General features: G+C 39.6%; 1 protein-coding gene across 1 annotated transcript; it reads left to right on the top strand.

The window, feature by feature from the left end:
- The first annotated feature begins 3,733 nt into the window (after positions 1-3,733).
- On the top strand, positions 3,734-20,048 carry bcl3 (BCL3 transcription coactivator). Its single transcript, XM_023263729.3, has 9 exons — positions 3,734-4,571; positions 5,189-5,309; positions 12,090-12,198; positions 17,427-17,628; positions 17,879-17,967; positions 18,085-18,162; positions 18,473-18,640; positions 19,149-19,242; positions 19,386-20,048. The coding sequence occupies exons 1-9, from the start codon at positions 4,058-4,060 to the stop codon at positions 19,493-19,495; spliced, it is 1,485 nt and encodes a 494-aa protein (XP_023119497.2). The 5' UTR covers positions 3,734-4,057; the 3' UTR covers positions 19,496-20,048.
- The last annotated feature ends 10 nt before the right edge of the window (positions 20,049-20,058 follow it).

The raw sequence follows: 20,058 nt of genomic DNA, 5'->3' as shown, positions 1-20,058 counted from the left end.
TTTCCTCTAGCACCACCATGAGGTGTTTTTGTGTTAGAGTAAAATGCTTCAACAGCTATTTGACGAATTACCATGGAGTTATACACATGTGCACTTCTTCTATAGGACCATATAATCTTTTTTGTTGAATATTTTGTTCTTTTATGATCAAATATATGCGATACTAAAATGTCATTGGCCTCGACAGTACTCTGTGTTTACTGCTAATTATGAAATGTGTCATGGTCTGTGGGCTTTGGTTTGTTTATTTCCTGATTTATTTTGAAATCACTTTCCCTTGTGTGTTCTTGTGGTTTTACTTCCTCCCTTTGTCTCTGTTGCCCCTCTCTTTTGATTGCCCTTACTAGTCTCACCTGTATCTTGTAAGTCACCTGTGGCTTGTCACCCCAATCAGTTCTCAGTATATAAATAGTCTTGTCTTTCCCTTGACTTTCACGCTTTGTCCTGTCTTGCCTTGTGTTCATCTCTGATTTTCCTCACAGATATCTGCCTGTTTGGTCTCCTGCTTGCCCCCCTGTTCACCTACCTCATGCATTCTAGCCTGACTTTCCCCTTGTGTTCCATGTGCTCGTCCTTTTCATCAGATTTGTATTTTTTGATTTTGGATTTTGGGAGATTTTGTGTGGATTAGTTACTTTAGACATACACTTGAATTTCTAATTTGGATTTGTTTCCTGGACCTCCAGTCTTCTGTTTATTCCCCTACTTGTTTTTGTTAAACCTGTCAAGTGACTTTTGTTTAAAGTGTTGTACCTTTCACCGTCCCATCTGTGGTGTTTGCTTTTGGATCGTTACCTGAACATCTCCTGATAAAATGCTAGCATGTAAGCAAACAAAGTAAGTTCTCAAATTTAAGAACTGGTAAATTGGCCTCAAAACACTGTTTCTCACATTACAGAATTGGGTTCTTGTGAAACTGCTGACTGACTAATTTAAAGACAGACAGGGGACAAAATGCTTAAACTTCAGCATTTGATGTAAAATTTATTTCAATTGTTTAAAAGTAGGAAACATTTTTGCTTGAGGACGAACCACTTCAATAGCTAAACATTTGTATAATCATCTTTAATGTATGTACAATGATCAAATATGTTAATACAACATGCTCAGTAACAAGGTGGGGCAGATATCCTCACCTCAAACAGACAAACTTCACTCTATACACCAACTCAAACATTTACATGCTTTTAGCCTTTCTGTAGTACATATTCTGATCCAGTAGGGGTTAAACAAAGCTTTCTTCTCTAGAGGCAGCAGCTCCAAAGATATTCTTAAACACTGCCACCTCTCAGTGAGAAGGTTCTGAGTTTCCACCTGTGTGGAAATTACATTGTATGTTCTCTGAGTCTGTGTGGATTTCTACAGGTATTCTAGCTTCCTGTGACAGTCCAACAACATGCATGATGGGTGACTGGGGATTCTAAAATAGCTGTAGGTGTGAGTGAGTGAGAGCATGCATGGCTATCTGTCTCTCTTTTTCTTAGGCCTAGGATGGACAGACCTGTCCAGGACGTGCTTTATCTTCTTGCACAATGTCAAATGAGACAGGCTCCTGTCCTCTGCAGGATATAGCATGTATAGTTAATGGATCAGTAGGTGAATTGATATTCAGTCCAATACTTCACTTGCACATTTTTACACAAAACCTCCGTTTATGTGGAGCACAACATCAAATTGAAAATTAATTTATCTTAAACACATTAAAAGTTAAGAAAAAGGGTGTATATACACATCACTTAGCACACAGACGACATAATCTAATTGGGAAAACTGAACTTTTGCATCCACAAGAGGGAGACACTAAGTCAGACAATGCACACCAGTTTACAGTTGTCAAAGCAATTTGATCATTTCACCCATTTGAATTTCAGTTTCCAGCCTAATTTACCTTAACTAAAGTCCATGCACATGTTTTCAAAAACACTTTCTTCTTTCTTTTGACCTAACTAAGGGGGTTCTTGCCAGATTTCTTTCCAGCTGTGCTTGTAGCAGTCTCAGGACCTGCTTCTAAAAACAAAAGTCAAAGTCATATGCAAGTAATAAGATCACAAGTTTGTTAAGGTCAGAATTATGTCTTTGATTTGAATCTCAAAACTCAGTTCCACCTTTGTACTGCATTAGGAGAGTTAGATGCACCTTTGCTCTCCCAGCACAAGAGGGCCTCATGTCATTGTCTTGTATCTCAATGTGCTAATTCGTGATTTTATTATGGAGCAGTGTTTTAGAATACTGAGCCCCTAAATCTTAAATGGATGTGAGGATATATTCTGTTTATATGTGCATACTCTTAAAGATCGTGAAAGCTCAATGTTTCTTTCATTCTGTAATAAGCTGTAATAGTGTGTGTCCTTGAAGTAAAAGAAGCCAGCCTGTTTTTTTTTCTTTTTCTTATAAACAATTATAACTAATGCCAGACCAAAATGGTTGAGTGCCCCCACAGCTGCAGAGCATGTTTGTATAGTGTCAGGGTGTTTTAGGGACTTTAGACACCAAGCTTGACTGTCTGTTGCCCACTCCACACTTCAGTGGTAACAGGAAAGTCCCAAATTGACCCTGGTAATCAGAACCTGGTAAAGGGTGGAGTAGGATAAGATTAAAGACAAGGAGATGAGAAGCGATGTTTTGCATGTGTGTGTATTTGCAGGATTGCAAACTGACATTTCTGATAACATTGTAGCATTTTTACATGCAGAGTAGCAGTGAAATAGCATCAATTTGGCCGCCTGGTCACATCACCAATCCCAGAAAAGAGCTGTGTGACGCCTCATGTGATGGACTGCAATCTAGAACTAAGTATTAAGCTTGCTTGAGCTTTTATATGCTGTATACGAGTTCACATATTTGCAGAAATAAAATCTAAGCATTGTAAATTTAAAGATCCACCATACTAAATCTGCTCTTTGCAGAAGAGAACAATCACCTTTAATGTACCACAGCTTGATATATTGTGTGTTATAGACTGGAATGAGATCAGCAAACGGTGACATGGAGCTTTATGAATGGAGTGTGAAATTTCAATTCATTTCTCCAGTGAAACATACATTTAAAATGACATCTTCCCTCAAGTGATACTAGTGGACACACAAAATTTAAGAAAGGAAGTTTACCTTTCAAAGACTTTAGGTTTTTAGGTACCTGTCTTCTGTTTTTTTTTTAATGCTATCAGACATTAACACCTAAAATGGGCATATATGCCCAGTTTCATCATGTTATTCTGTGTCTGTATTGTCATCTATAAACTAAGCCTCTTGCAATAAAGTAGAGCCACTCTACATTACATTTAACTATAACTGAAATAATGTTGCATTTGGAATCTGCATCTTTAGCCGTTGTCTTTATCCTGCACAAAGTTGCTAAGTGCGTGTCAGTTTTGGTAATGAAAAATTAAAATATGAAAAACTATGAGCTGATTTTTTTTCTCTTTTGAGTGTTAACCATTAATCGAGCATTAGACTACAGTTGTGGTAACCAGCTACAGCATCCCCATTTACTCTTGCATCGACCCGTCTTTCCTCCTTGAACTTCTTGAGAAATTCACTGTTAGATATTTTGAACTTGCATGCAAAACAGACAGATGTCAAAGAAGTCGGAAATGCAAAAAAAAATTATTATGAATTCAGTGCAGTGTTTTCTCTTTTCCTGCCTCACTCAGTGTAATTAAGTGTTCTGTTTCGGTTTAAAGGGAAAGCACCATCGTCAGATTACGTTCATTAAAAGCAGATGAGCGCTGGCGCAGCTGCACTGTAGACTACCTGCACCCATAGGTGCGCTTGGATACATATAGAGACATATATATAGATCTACATCAATTATGTTGGCTCTTCTTCCTATTTGCATGAGTCAATGTATTTTAACGCTTATCTATGTTAGAGTGACACCACAAGGAAACAGGGTGATTTGATGTGATCGTCTCCCGTTTAATTTTATGGATATGGGAATTGCGCACGCTCGGTCACTCTGGTCAGACAGGTCCCTCTGAGGTGTCACCCAGAAGAAGTTCTGTTCACACGCACACACCTGAAACTTCTTCAGGTCGTGACAGTCCGCCTTCCAGTTGATGCCGAGGGTCATGACCATGAACGGTGACCACGAGTCGGTCGCCACAGCACCGCTGGATCTGCGCACCACAAACCGAGAGCGTGGAAGCGGCGGGTCGAGGGCTCCGGACTGCAGAAGTCGCCTCAGGGACGGTCGCGTGACAAACGGCTCACCTGCGCCTCCTGCATGCACCGGGACGGACAGTTTAGAAAGTCACTGCCCCGCGGTCAGACAGGCAGTGGGCTCAGTGGACAGCACCGCTCACAAGCGACCAGCGGATACATCTTCCTTAAAGCTTCCTTTTAGGAAACGCCCGATTCCTGTCGAACCGGAGACCCGGAGCCGCTCACCGGCTCCACCAGGAACCGGTGAGCGCTTTTCTCCCGCAGAAGATAAAGACTTGAGGTTTCGGGAGAGTTTGCCCGGTTGTTTGGAAAGAGTCGGCGTAATACCAGTGACCCACAGGCGGGTCGAAGAAGCAGAACAGAGTCCAAATGGATATTCACTGTGCTTGTGGCACCCATTTAATTACGGTAAGAGTTGCTGGCTAATGTCTGTCATAGTCATCCAGGTCATTATAATTCTGTGAGTTTCAGCACAAAGCAACTACACTTCTCTGCTAGGTTCTTGAAAATGTTTCATCGCTCAACCAAGAAGAATTATTGAACTTTATAACTGTTTATGTAAAGTTTGCCTATCATTTTAAGTGTCACAGCCTAACAGTGACCTGCTAGTGATAGGCTCTCTAAATTATTTTTGCTTTATGTCAAGGTGTCACATGGCAATGATATTTAGATTGTGTAAACAGCAGCACTACTGTGTAATAGGTGGTAGAAAGAACACTGGAGTCATAGTTGATGCAGAAGCTGCTGCTAAGAAAATGTCCAGTCAGCTGTTCTGCAACTATTCCTCTTCAGTCGTTATCTTGCACTGACAAAAGTAGTTTACTGGGTCAACTCATAACTGGGTAGTTTGCATACTCACACATATGGTGTATGTAGAGTTGCATACTTCCTCCTTTCAGAAAAGGACTTGTTTGCCAAGCTAGCTTTTTCAATTTTATCTATCCCTATATATTTTTATATCTGCGTCCACCTGTATTTCTCTGTTTCACTGGTTGCACCTTTCTTTCTGTGTCATTCCTGCTCAGGTCACTACCCTATGTACTGCTTGCCTGCTGTTCCAGAGCTGAGTTACCCTCCTGCCCACCAAAGTGAACACTTTCTGGCTGGTATCGCTCTGGCTACGCATCAAGATGAAGATGGAGACACGTATGTTGGTGTTTTTAAAATCACTTAACACTAAAAGTTTGAGTGTTGCTTTGTGGTGTATAATTTCACCATGTTCATCCATCCATTTTTCCATCCCTCATATAATGAAGTCATTAACACATACATTGAACTTAACTTATGACAATGATTCATCCACCACATGCATTTTATTAATCAGAATATTTTGTTCCGATGTCTGTCTTGAAAGTGGAAACTTTGCAAATATGATAGATCTAAAATCTTACCACAGTCATAAATATTCATGAAATTTCTAGCTGATTGAGAGGATTTATTGTCATTCTGCTTACACTGAGCAGAATCAGCCTACAGCTTTACTTGTAGAGGCCAAGAGTTTGAACTGTTTTATGGTTAAGATGGTAGATATTCTTTCATTTTCATAAAATGGTCACTTGTCACAAGGTCACATTGGTCACAAAAGTTTAATGCTTTACAGAAAAGACAATTTTATATAATAAAATGGGTGGATGTTATCATTTTGAATAGTTTTTATTGTAAAAGGTCTCTCCAATTACTTAAAACTGAACTATGTTGCTTTTCTGATGCTCTTGATGGTGGCAAAAAGTAATGTGAAAGATACTTAAAGTACTCTAAATGTGACTGGTGAGACTGAATCACAGGTCATAGACAGCAAGCTTTAGCATAATCTTAACCGCTGGCAACATTTAAACATGTAAATGATATTAAATATTCAACTATCAGCACAAAAACTTTGCATAGACTTTCTGCTTTAAGCTTTCACACATAGTCTCCCACAGATTGCGTGTTTTCACATGCATGCTTGGATCTGGTATGTCTGTCTATAGGTCAGCATTCTCAAATGTGCATTTGTGCTAACTTTTAAGCCATTTTCACTGCCGACATTTCAAATTTTCACTGTAGGAAAACCATAATTGAATAATGATGCTGCCATGTTATTCATGCATTCCTCCCAGTAAGCCTTCACTTTAACTTTATTTTAGAAACACAGCTCCATATGAGTACAAAAAACACAATCAAGCAAAAATTAAGGCAAGATATGAAAATCCTATTCAGTATTATTCATATAGTACCAAGTCACATGTGTCATCTCATAGCACTTCCCATAATAAGATAGCAAGATAGCAGATGGCTAACAGACAAGCAATACATAGAAAATATGACAGCAACCTTAAAACTGAAGTATTTAAGTGGAATTAAGCCATCACATTTTTAAAACTGTCTCGCCTTGTATTTTTTTTTTTATCTACAGTGACATGATAAAATATCTTCTGGAAAAAGACTTCGAACAAATCGATCAACATTGTCGGTCGTTACTAACCACAGACTGATGCCCATGGCAGCAGTATACACACTGCACTATGCTCTCTGTGGACTTCACTTGTGTGTTTAAACTACCATATCAAAGGAAACTGTTGTCCTAAAAAGTGAAACTGAAACGGTCACTTCAATGGAAGTTAATAGTGATTCAGTGGGCCTGACTCAAACAAGACTAGTCTCAACACACCACTGTCTGACCTCACAAACAAAACTTTCGTGTTGCACAACCTGGTTCGAAGATGTCTGTAGTATCACTTCAGTTTATTTAATGTGAACTCTATGACTTAACTGGCACTGCATATTCAACAGGTCCAGTCATTACCTCCCCCAGCCCCAATCCAGCCAAGTTCTTTACTGCTGTTTAACTTCCTGTAAAGGAAACTGGTTCATTGTCGACCAGGATTGACTCTCTAAGTGCATTTAGAGACTTTGATCTGACACACTATCCTGGAAACTGTAGATCTGAACTGCCACATTCAGTAATCACTGCAGATGTGTTTTGGTATGTGTGTCTTGAAAAAAACTATAATTGTCAGTTGATTAGTCTCTAGGGTATGGGGTTGGGGGTTGGGGATGGAGGAGCTCTGGAGGCCACATGAATGCAAATCTTAAAATTTTAACGCATGGTTTCTTTATGCTAGGTTTACCACCCACACACACACTAACTGCGATGACAAAGTGAGAGCACACAGACACACTCACACAGTCATGTGGCTGGCAATATAGCATGTCCAAAAAATTAAATGGCACTTTGATGTTTCAGTTTCAAAAAGTATCAACATCATTTGCATCCACTAAAAGCAAACTCGTGATGACCAACATTTTTCCAAGCCAGAAGTCCCGTGACATACTGCAACTGTTTCTTGTCCCATATTAGCTTCAGACACTTGTGCCGTTACCTGACCGTGGCAAGAAACAAGAAGGCAATGAATCTTGATTCCAAATAGCCTTTATAAAAATAACTTTTTCATTTTTATATATGCAATGATCAGTCTGTTGTTGACAGTGTGGCTTCTTTAACATTGCTGCTCTAGTCTGATTTCTTTTTTTTATCTGCACCTGCTGTATCATCAGACCATTTATTATTCAAACTTGTAGATTAGATAGAAAAAAACTGAGAAGCGTGTGAGTATTTTATTTTGTTTTTGAATTTTTACTGGAAACTTACTGCAACAAAGATTCAGTGCAGAGACATTTCATAAACTCTAGCCCCTAAGGGCTTTGACTGGTTGTGTAGTACCTATTTGTTGCTTTGTGGTTCTTTGAAACTTTGTGTGAATTCTGTAGAAAAAAACATTGCAGCCCCTTTATCCTTTTTCACACTATATGTATGTGAGTGTGTGTGTGTGTGTGTGTACGTGCATGTATGCAAAATGTGAGTGATGGTGAGCACGCACTTACGTCAATGTCACTGTTCATCCTCTGTTCTCAGCGCCCTTAGTTTCGGGAAAGCCAGTGAGTGCTCAGTTTTTAAACATGATTGTGGTTTTTCTCAGGTGTCTCTGTGTCTCTCTCTTTTTTCACTGTGTTTTTAAATGAATGGGCTCAAAAAACCCAAACATCCGCTTCTGACTTCCTCATTTACCGATTCTTTTCTATCAGCTTCGTCTCTCACTCTCTCTCTCTCTCTCTCTCTCTCTTTCTATTGTGTGTCAGTTGTACATGTGATGTGCAGGTATACTGATTTACCAACCACTCCTACTAACAAAAATTCTATATCCTTTTGGTTTGCCAGTGGGTTTATGTGCACAAAAATATTGTTACATACTGAGCTTAGTGTAGATGGTGCAAGAGAAAGAAAATTACCAAAAGCGTGAGGATATATCATCTTACAACTGTTGTATTTAGAAAAAAACATCTGACAATACTGTATAAGTGACTAAATGAAAATTAATTACAATTCATCCTTTGGTGACCATGAATAGCTGAGTTGCATTTAGGTGTTCTGTAAGCTCATCTTTTTTTTTTAAAGGAGGAAATACTTGTTTTATATATTTTGTAGTGCTGATATGCTCTGTAAGCTACCACACATCCTTCAGGACAGTAACCTGATTATCAAATGTAATCTCGAAGGCAGTTATTTGTATTAGTCACTCACTCTCTTATTGACAATGAAGAGACATGACAAAGGAAAAGACAATGTTTGCTCCAGTCTTTTCCCGTACCTGTTTTCCATCATTCAACACCCCTCAGCTGTGACTTGAGAGTGAACACAAGTTAATACTAACCATCAGATTATTGTTAAAAGTAACATATCCATATCATCGATGGATGTTTTTATAACGGAGCCCCAAAAGACCATCAAATGCACAGTCATTAATTTTCTAACTGACTCAAGGTTAAAACAGTTTGTATCACTATGAACTATATGAAGGAATTTTACAATTGTAGGTGTTGTACTTGTGATGAATGTCAAACGCCAAGAAAACCAGGATCCCACAAAACAATAAAGTCGCTGCTCATCCAGGTTTCTTCAGATACATTTCCTCTGTGAATACCTTTGCTCCAGCAAAATCTAGAACTAGTCCCATTGTTCATGACGTAGACGGGTTTGGCGATAAGCATCATTTCTTGTTAACTCGACTGTGTTGCAACTTTGCTTTTCTTTTGTTTACTATTCACACAAACTGACACATAACCTCATTGCTCAGCTGGTCCACAGACCACAGGCTTCAGTCTGATCATTCAGTCTGGCTCAGCCTCGATATCGAACAGGATACCACACGTATGCTGCTTCTCTCTTTTCTTTCTCTCTCACACATACACATACAGTTGGACTGTCTGTGTTAATCTGGCAAGTTCAGAGCTCCTGTATCTGCGTCAGTGCCGCTATGGCTGAGGTTATCTGGGGCTGTGGTCTGCCCCACTTCCAGGAACCAGAAACAGTGCAGTTTCATCTTAAGAGAAAAAGAGAGAGATGGATACAGATATAGTTGAGTGTAGCAAGAGTGATAGGTCGACTTTATGCCTGTATGAAGGCAACCATCTCAACCCCAGTTTTTAGAGAGCTGAGATTCAGTATTTATTCACAATGTCAAACTGCACCTGGCATTTGTGTTTCTGTTCATCAGAGCATCACGTTTCACTTGTTTCCTCATGGCTCAGAATGACAGAAACCTGGTCAAGTCATACTTGAATGTCACTATATGTGACTGTCCATATATGGTGCCTTGATTAGTCACTCCAATCAATGGCGCAGGGTTTTTTTGTTGAGGCAAATGATAGGCAGTTGATAGCATGTTCAGTAAACATGACCAGAACTTTGTTGATACAGTTTTGTGCTGAGCTAATTTACAGGAACAGGGATCAGCTGAGGAAAGAACCGTCACGCTCACTTGAAATGCAAAGTTCTGCTTTTCACTCTACTCTCAGAAGCAAATAATCTAATTGTCTATTGTAGTTGCAGTTCCAATCTGGTCTTCCACAGCAATGTTTAGCTTTTTACTCATGCTGTAGATCTCATCTCCATGGTTTCTCAAACATGTGCAATAGTGATGCATGCATGTACACATGAACACATAGCTTATCTAATCCTACACTAGTTTTTAATTGTTCAAATAGACAGTACGGCATGACTTTCTATGCTTTTCTGCAACCACCAAGTGAAGGTCGGTATGTGTTTGTCATTCATTTGCAGACCACAGACATTATTCTGTTCATACTTGCTTTTGCCAGACTGACAAAAAAATGTAATGTTTCCACTATAAATACAAATATTATGTAAGCAGTATGGTTTTCATGTGGTTTGAAGACATAATTAGACTAAGATGATACTGTTATCGGGGAGGTTGACAGATGGACAGAAAGACAGACAGACAGACAGACAGACGGACATTAAGATACACACATGCATGCATACACTGCATGTCAGATTGATAGGTATGAACATATAAACATGCATATACATCTTACACATCAGAGTGTAAATACATGTTATATATGTTTATGCATGTTGTCTTTAATTTACTTCAGGCAGGAAGTTACTGTCTTTATTGACTTCATGTCAGTGGGACACATCACTGAGAGAAAAGTGTTGCAAATGTTTTTGTCACTGTGAGAAATTATTTTTTGAACTCATATTCTGTGCAAGGCACTTTTATCTCATTCTCAAGAAGTGTCCCTGTTTCCTGTTGCTTATTTTACGTGTATGTCTGATTATGACACTAGACGGTGACTGCCTAAACCTACAGAAAACCCCTGTCAGAAATCATATAGCCTTAAAGTTAAATTTCAGGGCACATAGAGCAAGATAGAGGCAAAAGAATAATGCCTTTGTCAGTGACAACAGGAAGTGACATAAAACAAGGCTCTTACTGGAAGCCGCTCCTTTTGATAACATTGAAAAGAAAAAGAAAAGAAAAAAGGTGAAACTGGTATAGTGTTCTCTACAGCATGCCCTTCCCCCTCACTTTTCTGCTCTTCCCTGTCCTAACTTTGGCCTGCATTTCTTCTTTCGCCTTATGTAAAGACCACAGATAGTGAGTGGTTTTCCCTTTAGTCTTGATTACTGTGTGTGATAAGTACTATGAGTCATGCCTGTACATCTGTTGAGCTCCTTGGTGCAACTGTCAGTGGGATCATTAAGATTAAAATGATCAAGCAGAATTTAGTACCTCTGTTAACAAAACCAACTTCAGTCTTTTACATGTTAAGTTTGAAAGGCCATGAGGAGAATGTGTGAATTTTCATCCTAAATAAATATTTATCTAAAACAATACCTTTAGTAGCTGGTTAGCAGGGTTTGGCATAAGGATTAAAAACTAATGTAAAAGCTAATCTAGATCTCCCAGGGAGGAAAAAAAAAATCCACCTACCAGCACTAAAAGCACACTATGTTAAATCCCAATTGTTTAATCTGTATGGCGACAATATATGTACTAAAATGAACAGAAAAATTAAGTTTGCTGCAGCTGTGAAGTTGCCAGGCAACAAGCAGAGACTTCCAAACGTCCTTGCTCTGGGCCCAGACAGTCTGGCACGTAACCTCTGCAAAACCACAACTTGTTGATTTAAAAAACAAAACGAAAAGTAAAACAACAACGAGATGCAGCATGGTAATTAGTGAGCTATAGAGTTGTTACCAGGTGACCTTTGCAATCTTCAGGGGGAGTAAGGTTCACTATTTCTCTATTTCCAATCTTTATGCTTCGCAAAACTATTTTCTACTTGCTGGAGCTTCATATTTGATATGGACATGAGAGTGGTATCCATCTTCTTATTCCCCACTTTACTAAAGAGAAAATTTATTAGGCAAAATGTTGACCTTGTAAGATATGAAGAAAAACTCATCATATAGTGTTCAGACATTAGGTGCAAATTCAAATATGATATAGGTTCAGACATTTTCTCCTTTGGCCAAAATTAAATGTAGAGTCAGTAGGTCAAAGCTAGTTAGTTACCCTTTGAAACATTAACTTTCACCTGTTAAGTTTGTGTTTTTGTGTGTGTTTGTGTCCATTTCAGAGCTCTCCATATAGCTGTGGTGCAAGGGGAATTGGCCATTGTCTTCAAACTAATCGAACTCTTGCTGCGGGCTCGCAGAGGCCTTGATATCTACAACAATCTTCGTCAGGTGAAACAAATACATTGATAAAGACACTTTGAATACACGCATGTCACAGTCCTGACCATTAAATCACCACATCATACACTTTTAATTATTAGTTACATTTAGAACGCAGTGCTGTTTTCATTTTGTAATCCACGTGTAATGTAAAAGATGTTCTGGATGTTTCAGCTAAGTTTGGTTTTGAGGTCTTAGATTAAGTCAGTTTATTATGATGAAGGTCGACTAAATGTAGAACAGACATGCAATATGGTACTTTTGTCCCAACAACTACAGTGTTAAAGCAAACAAATTCCCCTGCCTCACCCTTTTGATAACAGTAACATGGAAAAGAATGAAAGAGGAAGTGCCTCGGTTTCCTCCTTGCCTTGCGTTGCTTTATTGCATGCTCTTACAGTCATGACGGCTGAGTGTGCAGTGGAATTCACCCTTCCTGGTTTCTCCACCTGTACTTGCCACAAGCCAAAGCCATGCACATTCTGGGAAGCACAATGTGTGCTTTCCAATGTTCTGTTTTATTTTTTGCATGGTTTTCTAGTCTTCAGTTTCCCTACAGCAAGGGATTTTTCAGGGTTTACATGTAGGATTTACCATGTTGTGAAACTGACAGGAGAGACACAAGATGATTAAGTGTGCAAAGAATGACTCACATTAAAGCTCATGAATCATACAACCAAATCTTATGTCTTGGCTTTAAGTGGAAAAATATAAACAGGCTGGGAAATTGCAGGACATTAGTTTCAAACATGTCTTTTGTGACTTTAACTCCAGAACATAATTATTTTGTCATTCTCGCATGTAAAGTGTCTGATAGTCTGTCTACAGCAATTTTGGTCCTTCAAACAGATATTAATGGACAAAAAGATCCAATGCACTTTCACTGCAGTGACTAGTCTTTCTTATGAAAACTTCCCATGTAGCAACTTCACATAAGTCATAAGCTACAGTGCATTTTACTGGAATGTATACGAGGAATTGTTTTTTGAGTGTTTCCTAATCCAGGACTGTCCCAACCACTGGCTTTAGGCCAACACTTCCACATTCTCTTCCCCTTTGCTGTCTCCACCTCCCTGCCCTTCTGATCTGCATTCTGCCAGCTTTCTTTTTTTTCTTCCTTCAACAGAGAAAGCACCTGAGCTGTACAGAGCTTTAGTTCACAAGGCTGGGGTTTCACACCATACAGGACGCCACAGGCATGCTTACCAGAAATACTGCTAGTGCTATCATCGGCCGTTCTTTCCTCATCGCTAAGGCTTGACAACATAGGTTTTTGTGATATCCTGTGTCTGCCCTGCATATGAAAATGCATGTACCACACACACGCACGCATGCACACGCACACGCACGCACGCACGCACACACACACACACAAACACACACTTTTCATATGCACACATTTCATGTCATGTGCAGTTATAGGCAAAAAGGGAGATTTACAGGCACAGGTCCTGTCATAGTCATTTGCCTGCCAGATTGTGTGGTTGTGACCGACTACTAGGCATCGAGAATACATTTCACTTCCACATCAAAATAAGGCTAGGGAAATTTTTATTTTTCAAATCATAAAACTTACTAGACAGACTGCTACACAATTTCCAGCACTGGTCAACTTCCCAAACACAAATGAAAATATGTTTTTTCCCATATTGATGATAAATCTTGGGTCTCTGTGGTTTTACATATGGAACTTTTTGACAGAGTGTTACTATCAGTACCATAACTCAACAATAGTGCATGCACTCTTTGCTTTCCACTCCCAGAACTACTATGATGCTATACAGACAGCTGTTTAATACTCCCACGCTGCTGCTGCTATCAGTGTAGCTACAACAACACCACAGCAGTCTACTTTTGCTGTTCCTTTGACAGCTGATGGTGTAGCTAGTGCACTAACATTAGTGGAGACTGAATCCCTTGGGGCTACTAACACTGAAACATGCACTGATAGTCATGTTTATTAGATCATAATCCACATGCATGTGTTACTGTAACAATTCATTATGCAGATGGCAAAAATCCACTAACTGTTCAGTTTGTTTATAGTATGTTGGTAGCATGCAGAGTTATTTTTTAGTGCGTGTGTGTGTGTGTGCATGTGTGTGCACAAGGAAACAGCGGTGTGTTCTTGTGTGTGTTTTAGTATCTTTGTTCCGAGAAGTCACATGACCACCCCGCCTTGCTTTGGGCTGTTTCTCAACATACCTTGCACTGAGGTTCAGAGGGTAGTTTACAGGGACTTTCCCTTCCTGCACGTCTCTCTCTCTCTCTCTCTCTCTACTGTCTCCCTTTTTATATCTCTTGCTGCATATAGCTTAAAAGAACTTAGTTTCTAACCATAAATGATGAACATACTGATGCTATCAGTATAACTGTCAACAACACTCACGTAAGAGCACACAATGTTTATTTGTGCAACAGGACTGGCTTTACCCTTTAGTGTTCACCACAGAAAAAAAAAATGTCTTTGACTTGTATTGTTGCCTTCCACCTTTCTTTGTGCTTGGCCCTGCCAGCAGCCTGGGGCTGATTTTCATGCTTTAAACCCTCCTCTCCTCTCATCTTTTCACCTCATGTTGATCTACTCATTTTGCAGGAATGCAAGTGTATGAGGACAGACCCAGGGGAAAGAGAAGGGTTTTTCCCTCATGATCCTGCCTTTCCCCTGGACTATACTCTGCCACTTCCGCTTCTTCCTTTTTCCTCTGTCTCCTCACCCTAACTCCCCCTTCAATCTCTTCCCACCCTCCCTCTTATCATAGATGGATTTTTGTTTAGTCATTCTGAAATCCTTTGCAGGAAGTCAGAACCAGAGACTGCCAACTCTGAGAGGTCTATTTTGAAGGCCATAAAAGGCCTTAGTGTGAAAGGTAAATTCTTAAGCTCCAGAAAGGCCCAAAGACGGAGAATTTCATTAGTGCAGTGTGGGGACAAATTATTAGAATGGCTGCTCATTATAATACTGTTTAACAATGAATGCTGATTATAAGAAGTTCTGATAACATACTAGGAATGTAATTGTATAACTGTGTGTGCATGCACTTACATGTGTGTGTGAGTCACAGGATTCAGGGAAACAAAGGCTAAAGGGAGGAACACTTACACTGACACACTGGAGGAATTCCACAAAGATGCTCTCCTACTGTTAGACTACTTTTTAAATAGCCTTTACTGGAACAAACCCTCAGTGCGCGGGCACGCACGTACATACCCACACACACACACACACACACACACACACACACACACACACACACACACACACACACACACACACACACACACACACACACAAAAATAGCAAAAGGGAAATTTGGATCAACAATCTGTTACTGACTGCTGCAATTATTGTGTAACTTGATTAGCAGCTAAAAAGTCCAGGTCAAAGACTTCCCTTTATGACTGAACAAAGAACTGAACATTGCTTAATTTAATTTAACAGCTTGTTGTCTGTGAACTCCCTGGCCATAGATGACATAAGTATCATCAGGATGATACATGGTGACCTCATCCACGGGAACATCCTAGATTGCTAAAGGGATTTTATTCGGCACTTAGTAGATTCATTCAGGCAAACACCTGGTGAAATGTGTATAACTTTTGCTTTAATGGCATTTGCAGACAGTTTGTGTCTCACAACAGGTTCCTCCTTAATTTGGATTATCACTCACTCTCATGCTCATGCTTGTTGTTAGCGATGTTTGTTCGGTGATACATGGTGCAAAGGTCAAACCCGACAGAGAGTTTTTGGACTTTGATTTCATTGCTGTCAACTATATATTGTGTGTATGGGTTATGTATGTTTGTACATAGGTAGCACATGAATACAAGGGCCTGTATCTCATGATCTTCTGATGTGTAATAGTCATAGTATAATCAGATGCAGTTTCTTGTTTATTTATTCTAAGCATGGTTATTGTTTTATTGTGCCAGTGACCTTTCCCTCGCAGGGCAGGTTAGAGATAAAGTGAGGTCTTTATTATACATCAGCATACTCTTCCTTCAGTTTCACAGACAACAATGGATGGTTTTGAAAATGTAAACTTTATTGCTTCTAATGTCTAGCTGGCAATTTGCAATTTGTGTTAAGCTAAGCTAACCCACACGGTTACATTGGAATGGACTCACATGGCCAGAGCATTCTCTAGTGCTAATACTATGTAGAATGATCTGCCTATATCTCCAACATTATTCACTTAAACGGGGGAATTATTTTTAATGGAATATTTGCATGCAGGAGGCAAGTACTTCCATTAAAATTAGTAATTCACAGAAAAAAAATTCCTCACTGAATGATCCAAACCTTTGGCGAAGCTTGGAATATTCAGTGTGGTAGTTTGATGCATGGAGATTGGTGGTATTGTTTGCCATGGGGATTTTGAAAACAGTAACATACAAAAATCTAGAAAGGCGAGTGAAATCCATGGCCAATGGCAAACTCATACCTGCAATCTACATCTAGTGAGTCAAACTAGTGCCTAGACTATATATAAAAGATGGCGTATCCACTATGATGTCATCAACTGGTTTGTGGACTATCGTTTTGAAACCACGTTCCACATTTTGCCTGTTGCCATCTTGTTTCTTTTGAAATCAAATATGACAAATGAAGAGTGGATCTGACTAAGAACTCGAAGACTCTGCATGCCCATGCAACCGCAACTTGTCAATCACACTATATCAATCACCCTGCTTTGTCATTTATCTTACTCTAAATAGGATGATAATTTAAAAAAAAAAAAAAAAAAAAAATATCATGCTGTATCATAAAGGGACTGAGATCTGTCTTAGACCATAAAGTCATTACTGAGGTAATAAATCAAGGAAGAAGTGGGGTCATTTTCTAGTCTTCTATGCAACTCACTCCCTAGTGACCATCATGAACAATGCAGGAATATGGCACTTCCTTCATTCGCTTTGCTTTTCAGACTCGGAGGCTGTGTCGATCGTTTACATAGTCTATGGTCAGAACACTGACGCAAAGAAATGTATTTGTATTAAACATGGCATCTATACATGGTGATAAATCTGGAGGAGTTGTCTTTGTGGATAGCAAAGAGTGGCAACATTGTTCAGCATTGGTGGCGAGATAGTGCCCTATGAATGGTGTCAAATGTGCATTTCATAAAACAATACAATTACTGTGTGTGTTTTTCAGTGTATTCCATTTTTATAGTTGTGGACCTAAATATACTGGTTTGTCTAAACTGTTTTTTTTTGCTGTCATCTTCCCTCAGACTCCCCTTCATCTGGCAGTGATAACCAAGCAGGCAGACATGGTGGAAGCTTTGTTGAAAGCGGGTGCCGACCCTGGAGCGTTGGACCGAAATGGCCAAACAGCACTCCATCTCTGCTGTGAATATGACCAGCGTGACTGTCTGTCTCTAGTACTTTCTCTGTCCTCAACCTCCAAATGCCTAGAGATCAGAAACTATGAGGGTGAGTTGTGGTTTACTGAAGGAGCTCTTTGGTATATATTACACTAAAGGTGATGTTGCCAAAGAAAGATCTAGGTTTTTATGTGCAATGGCATAACCTCTGGTCTCTGGAAAAATATACTTGGGCAGTTCAGTTCAGTTCATTAACAGCACTGTGAATTTTGTTATGATCCTTCTAGTATGCCCTAAATTTCTCACAATGTACTTGTCATTAAAGATTTTTTCATAATTTGCTTTGTCACTGTTTCCAGGTTTGAGCCCTCTCCATCTGGCTGTGCTGCAAGGCTGTAAGGATTTGGCTAGAATGTTACTGGATGCAGGAGCTGACATCAATGCTATGGTAAGTCCCTACTGCACTGACTCAGCACTCTGGGTTTCACAACTACTCACAAATTTTACATTTTCTATCTCTGCATTTTCTGACTTTTCCCATGGTTCTTCTTTCCTACAATTTAAGGACATCAAAAGTGGCCAGAGTCCTCTCATGCACGCTGTGGAGGCCAATAATGCAGACATGGTCCACTTCCTCATTGAGGTAATGAGGTTGGGTGGGCAGATCAGAGAGAAGGGTTGCGACTCGACTCAGCTCTATTTTGATTTATTTTCGAGTTTATGGATAAAACTTTGACAGAATTTAAATAAAAGAAATATTATCACAGTTTACCAGTTGTGCTGTTCATGGGAAGAATGTTTTTTTCTCCTTTCTCCATCTCCTCTTTCAAAGCATTTTCTCTGCCTGTCCAGTCTAACTCGCCATCATCCTCTCAATTAATCTTTTGTTTCACTTTCTGTGCTTAACTGCGTGTTCTCTGACTTTCTTTTTGAACCACATTCTTCTGTTGCAGAATGGATGTGATGTCAATAGCCAGTCATACAGCGGGAACACAGCCCTGCACAGTGCTTGTGGCCGAAGTCAGGTGGATACTGTGCGGCTGCTGCTTAAAAGTGGAGCTGACAGCAGCCTCAAGAATTACCACAATGACACCCCAGTGATGGTGGCGAACAACAAAAAAGTGAGTGAGGAGATGATAGAAAGAAAAAATATGCACAATGAAGCCGACCTGGCAGAAAGTTTTGCAGTGTCAGTTGTTTTATCCTTCTTATGGTTGTACATCGCTGCTTCAGGACAATTTAGCGCTTGAAAAGAGTAAACATCTAAAAGGTTACCAAACTGACGGTTAATGACTTGCTTGCCAATGTCCAAATTTTCCATCACTCGCTGTAATTTTTTGGTGGAAGTTTCCATCCACATTTTAATACAGTTAGTCAGAACAAATGCACGCAATTGCAAAAAACCTGTTTAGTCAGCTCTGATAAGGATAGGTAGGAAGAAATAGTTCTGAGCCCGGGTGGTAGTTGGTAAATGTGTGTATCCTTCCCCCTAGAGGCAAGATCTAAATGTTGCAGTGTCTTCTCCACCACTGTTGTGTTGTCTTGTCTCAAGAGATCCTTTTGTAGATCTATATGACACTTGCTTTAGGTCATGCATAATGGTTGTAATAGACTATAACTCTTTTATAGATAGCCGATGTGTTACGAGGCAGAGGCTCCAAGCAGATAAGAGATCAAAATCAACAATGTGTGTCACCACACGGAAGCAGCTTAACAGAAAATGGTGAGTTTACATACAAGACAGCACAGTGTCAGAAGGCAGAATATTTTCCAGGTACTCTTCTTGTTTCAAGTAGAAAGCCTGACAATTTTGTTATGCATTATGTAATGTTAATAAAGATGCATCCATTCATTCCTCTCTTTTAGGATCCCCATCTCCCAGCCATAGTCACGGATGTTCACCCTCAACGACACCGCATGCCTTTCATCGTAGCGCTTCCCACTCTCCATCTACGCTTGTATTTCCATTTTACTAGTTCACAGCTGTTGTCCAGTGAAACGTGCAACTACCTCCACACACCAAGCATCAAGGGGACAATCAGACTGGGGGAAACAGAAAAGCTGAGCAGCTGCAGTGATCAGTTGAAATGCACAGGCACATATGCATCAATGGAAATGTGCTACTGCATGAAATTATGGCTGATCGTAAAGGACATTTTTGAAACTGCCAGCTATCAGTTGACATGGACCAAAGATCAATAAACCCCAAATGCCCTTTTTAAAGTATTTTCAAGCATTTTGCTTCTGTTTTTGAAAGAGGACAATTGTTAAATAGAGAAGAGATAGTGATGGGGATTCTGTGTACATTTTCTTTGCCTTCCTTGAACTGTGATATTGTATTTACATTGTCAACAGGCACATGGGCACCCCAAGTCTTGTTCAAGTTTCCAATATACTTTGATTGTACTGTCAAATCCTTCCCTATAGCTGTATTTCAGATCAGTTAGTGTGCATATGTGTTTGTAGATGTTTGTTTTTCTATTACTGTCAAACGTTGTAAATATTTTTATATAAATTATGTCCAACAGACTCACTTTTG

This window comes from Amphiprion ocellaris, chromosome 9, assembly GCF_022539595.1.
Source record: "Amphiprion ocellaris isolate individual 3 ecotype Okinawa chromosome 9, ASM2253959v1, whole genome shotgun sequence".
NCBI classification, from domain to species: Eukaryota; Metazoa; Chordata; class Actinopteri; family Pomacentridae; genus Amphiprion; species Amphiprion ocellaris.
This window is presented reverse-complemented; position numbering and strand designations above follow the sequence as displayed.

Bases quoted from the DNA above. Each gene is read 5' to 3' on its own strand.
- bcl3 (XM_023263729.3), top strand. From the start codon at position 4,058: ATGCCGAGGGTCATGACCATGAACGGTGACCACGAGTCGGTCGCCACA. The intron at 4,572-5,188 runs GTAAGAGTTGCT...ATTCCTGCTCAG, and splicing joins GTGGCACCCATTTAATTACG to GTCACTACCCTATGTACTGC. The intron at 18,163-18,472 runs GTAATGAGGTTG...CTTCTGTTGCAG, and splicing joins TGGTCCACTTCCTCATTGAG to AATGGATGTGATGTCAATAG.